The sequence below is a fragment of the Gossypium hirsutum genome, chromosome D10 (assembly GCF_007990345.1).
Source record: "Gossypium hirsutum isolate 1008001.06 chromosome D10, Gossypium_hirsutum_v2.1, whole genome shotgun sequence".
Classification (NCBI taxonomy): domain Eukaryota; kingdom Viridiplantae; phylum Streptophyta; class Magnoliopsida; order Malvales; family Malvaceae; genus Gossypium; species Gossypium hirsutum.
In genome coordinates this window covers 22188569-22193368 of record NC_053446.1, presented here as the reverse complement: position 1 = coordinate 22193368, position 4800 = coordinate 22188569, and the positions used below count along the sequence as shown (strand labels likewise).

At 30.4% G+C, this 4800-nt stretch overlaps 1 protein-coding gene across 1 annotated transcript; it reads left to right on the top strand.

The window, feature by feature from the left end:
- Positions 1-788: 788 nt before the first annotated feature.
- On the top strand, positions 789-2162 carry LOC107916029 (coumaroyl-CoA:anthocyanidin 3-O-glucoside-6''-O-coumaroyltransferase 1). The gene has a single exon (XM_016845196.2). The coding sequence runs from the start codon at positions 789-791 to the stop codon at positions 2160-2162; it is 1374 nt and encodes a 457-aa protein (XP_016700685.2).
- Positions 2163-4800: the final 2638 nt, after the last annotated feature.

The window sequence follows — 4800 nt, the reverse complement described above, 5'->3', positions numbered from 1 at the left end:
AAAATATAATATAAAATTCAAACTTAACCGAATAAAATTTAATTACAATAATTAAAATTCATCGTAAATTAATAAAGTTAAGGTGTAATGATCTTGACCTTGATATTTCAACCAAGGTGTTGTCAATTTTTATAGTTAATTAATTATAAATAACATAAAATTATTTGAGATGGTGGGTTTAATTACGTAAATCCCTTGATATCTCTTTTTGAAATGGTGCGTAACGGTAGCGGGATTCTTTATCTTATTAGAAAATTTATATTTATACTATTATTTAAATATATGATTAAATTACTAGTACAAGTTATATATTATTATGATAATACTTTTATCTTTTTCGTACCACTAACATTTATTAGTTTTTCATTTTCATTTTCATTTTTGCCGACTTATCTCTTAGTTTAAATTTTTATGTGTTAAAAGTCATAAAATAAGAATAAATTAAGTAAATTTAAAGTGTGAGATATCTTGGTAAATCCACCTAAATTCAAACCAAGCGACACAACTGATTGCTTTTTTGGAAAAATTGCAGTCATTGTTAATATTATTAGATGCCATAATATTCGCCTCGACTTTTCTAAATTTGTCTTACCCAGCCAATTGTTTAAACTTTTACTTGGCTGATTCTATAAGCCCAGAAATTATCCCTCCGAGTTACAAAATCCATACATAGGATTTATGAACTTTAAAACTCCATAACATTGAAATTTTAATAAGAATCAACCCGATTTTAGCATAGGCAAGCGCAACTTCTATTTAAGGTCCTCTTATCTGCAGATCATTGCACCATGAAAATTCTTGAAGATAGCTTGGTGTTCCTCCCGCATGGATCGGTTCTTAATGCTTCGACTCTTCCTCTTACGTTCTTGGATATATACTGGTTCGGTTTTCCTCCCATGCAACGCCTTTTTTTCTATGATTTCCCTTACCCTACTCCCTATTTTATGCAAACTGTTGTTCCCAATCTCAAATCATCTCTCTCCCTCGCTCTTCAACATTTCTTTCCCTTTGCGGGCAATCTTGTGTTGCCTCCACCGCCTCAATTGCCTTATATTCACTTCAAAGACAGCAATTCCGTTTGCTTTATTGCTAAAGAGTCGACGGAAGATTTCGGCCATCTTATCGGCGATCATGGACGGCGTGTTGAGGAGTTCCAGGTTCTTCTCCCGAAATTGCAGCCTGCAAATACGAGCACAAATGGAAATGGAATGAAGAAGTTGGAGAAGTCTCTCATGGCTATTCAGGTTACTGTGTTTCCCAACGCAGGGATTGCGTTAGGTGTTACGTTTAACCATGTTGTAGCTGACGGTAGAGCGTTTATTCACTTCATGAAATCATGGGCATTTCTTAATAGATCCCAAGGGGATTCCAGTTTTCTCAACAATTTTCCACCACCTGATTTCAACCGTGATTTGATCAAAGATCCTCAGGGGCTGCTTGCATCTACATTCGTGAAGGACAAATGGGGTACGGAGGAGTTGGGCACCCTTCCCACTAACAAGCTTCGGGTCACTTTTGTCATCAAACGATCCCAAGTTGAGTTACTGAAAAACTGGGTTACAAGAAAGTTGATGGAGGAAAACAAATCGGAGAAATTAAGGATTTCAACTTTTGTAGTAACATGTGCTTACATGTGGGTTTGTTTGAACAAATTACAAGAAAATGAAACCAAACATCCTTCACCATCAGGCGATTCTCATATGGTTTTCTCAGCAGACTGCAGACACCACCTGAAACTGCCTGCAACATACTTCGGGAACTGCATTCAGCCACGTTTTGCAACCGCTAAAAAGGCTGAACTGGTGAAAGAGAAAGGAGTTATTGTGGCTGCAAAGGCCATTGGGAGACAAGTAAAGGAATTGGAGGAGGTGGGAGCATTAAGAGAGGCAGAGAAATGGTTGTCAAAGCAGAAAGAAATATTAAAACCTGGAATCCATTTTATAAGCATAGCTGCATCACCCAAATTTGGTGTTTATGAGATAGATTTTGGGTGGGGAAGACCCAGAAAAACAGAGGTGGCTCACATTGGTTCATTTGGATCCATTTCCATGGCTGAGAGCAGAGAAGAGGAAGGTGGGGTTGAATTTGGGTTAGCACTTTCTCAAGAAGAATTGCATAGCTTCAATGATGTTTTTCATCGAGGCTTACAACAGCTACAATAATTTATGAACTCCGGTATTGAGCCCGGTTGGTTACACTACAATAGTTAAATTTTGGTATTGTTGAAATAGTTGCTATCGAACTCCATTTGTAACATTTTCCCGTAATAATGATAGATTAGGTCTATTTATTTACCAGTAAAATATTCTCCGGAAAATAATTTTTAGAAAATGATTTACTTTTTTAAAAAATAATTTACTAAAAATATTTTTTGGTGTTTGGATGAATTTGTGTAAAATATTTTCTGTTGTGTAGCAGATTTCCTGAAAATATTTTCCGAAAAAGTTACTTTTACATATATTAATAAATTTATATACATATTAATAAAATTTTATATTTTAAATTATTTTTACATATATTGCAATGATTTATTTATAAATAAATAAATAAAATTAAATATATAATAATAATCAATTACTAAGCTACAATATTAACCGTCATAAATTGAAAACAACCAAATTCAAATAAATTACTTGTAATTGTGTTAAAAAAATAAAAAAAACAAGGATTGAATAATTATAAATTAATTTCCAAACCACAATTACTACTAAAAATTAATAATATTATCCAAATGCATAATTAGTAGTACACCACATGATAACAACAATTACTACTAGATTTGGATATGTTTCGTGGAGAAGAAAGATAAGTTTTTTTTAAATGAATTAATTTGTTCCGATAAAAATAATGATTTTAAAAAAAAATTGGGTAAATTTAGAAATGGTCACTAAAGTATTGCTTGCGTTCTATTTTGGTTACTTAATTTTTATTTTTTTAATTTTGATCACTAAATTATTCGAAATAAAATTTTTTATTGGTTTGATAACAAATTCAACCTTCTAATGTTTATATATTATATTAATTTTATCTTAAAATGTTTTATAAAAATATAAAAAATTCTTAAAAATAAAATAATACTTCAAAAAAAAATTATAAAGTATTTCATGAGCCAGTACTTCACTAATTTTTTTTTGGATTAATGTATTGTTTTATTTAATTTCTCATTTTTTTAAGTTTTAATTTCTCAATTATTAATACTATTTTCTTTGTTTTTTTTTTAAATATACTCATCACCTCCAAAAAGTTTCATTGATGAACAATAAAAAATAAAAAGAAAAAATTAAGTCTCAAATTGATGAATGAAATTTGAAACTGAAATTGAGCAAAAAAAATTGTTTGAAAATTTTATTTAAACTACTTAATTCAATCAAACATTGGAAATTTTAAACACTTAATATTCTTATTCAAGAAATTGAGTAATGAAAATTGAAATTTTATTTAAGTTTCAATCTCAATTAAAAGTAACAAAAAATAACAAAAAACCAAAAATCTCTATCCCAAATTTGATGAACACAATCAAGCCTCAGTTTCAGTTTTTGGCCATATATCTTAAAGATTCAACCCTAAATCAAAAACACTAAAAATAAAAAGAAGATGCTTCAAAATTTTCAAATCACTTGATACAACCAAAATAAAAAGAAACCTATAATCAACATTCCAACAAAACTCATTTAATCTATTTTCAATCAAGCTCTTTATAATAACTTGTCGAGTGCCGAAGGAAGAAGAGATAAAAAGACCTAGTGGCATGTTGGTTCGAAGCATTGTCGATTGGTACTTCTGCATTTTGGATTTGAAAAATTCGTCTCCACCTTGGTTGGAAGAAGCCATTGGTGCTAATGTTGGTCTTTCAGGATTTTAGATTTGACATGCCATTGATGGCATGTCTAACACCCCTTACCCTGATTAAAACAATAACTCGAGCAATGGATGTCACATTTGGACATTGAGTTACTTTTTATTTGATTTCACTTTTTACTCTTCATTTCAATCATATTAAACTCATTTGAGGATTTTAAACTATTTCCAGGCATTCTCTACAATTTGGTTTGTGATTGGAGGTTGTTCGAGAACTTTTTGTAGGCATAAGAGTGAGAATATAGTGGTTTAAATAAAAGGTATCAATACCAAAACTCAAGGTATCACACTTGGGGTGTAAGGATGCCCATACAAAACCTAAATCACTTCATTTCATAGCAAAATTAATAACAAACATTTCCATACATTTTTCAATAATTTAATAATACCATTAAAACAATTCAAAATATCATGTAATTCATGATGTAACCAAAGAAGAATTCAACTGAATTGACTAGGCCATCAAATTATTAAAACTTCACCAAATGCTTTCACTAGTTTTCATACACTTTCACTAGTTTTCATACACATATACCTTAATTAAACTTATGTACATGTCATAAACTACTACCAAAATATTAGTTTCAAACTCTCTTTCAAGCCTTGTAATGTGATGAGAACAAATGAGTTGTGGATGAAATCTTTGATCAAGAGCTTTATATCGAACCTTTACCTACGCATTAGAAAATAATGTGTTAATTACATTGTAACTTAGTAAGTACATCAAGAGTTAGACTTACTCTTGCCTTAATAGAATTTAACATATAAATACATTAAACATAACATAATGAATTAAAATAACAGAACATTACAAATATAAATTTTCACATACATTCTTACCACATCTCACTTACCAATTCACTATTGATTTCATTATTCACTTTTTGTTTAGCCCATAGTAGACTCGACTGAACAAGTAAGATATTTGAAAATAACCCTGAG

Coding starts and splice junctions, on each gene's coding strand:
- LOC107916029 (XM_016845196.2), top strand. CDS start 789: ATGAAAATTCTTGAAGATAGCTTGGTGTTCCTCCCGCATGGATCGGTT.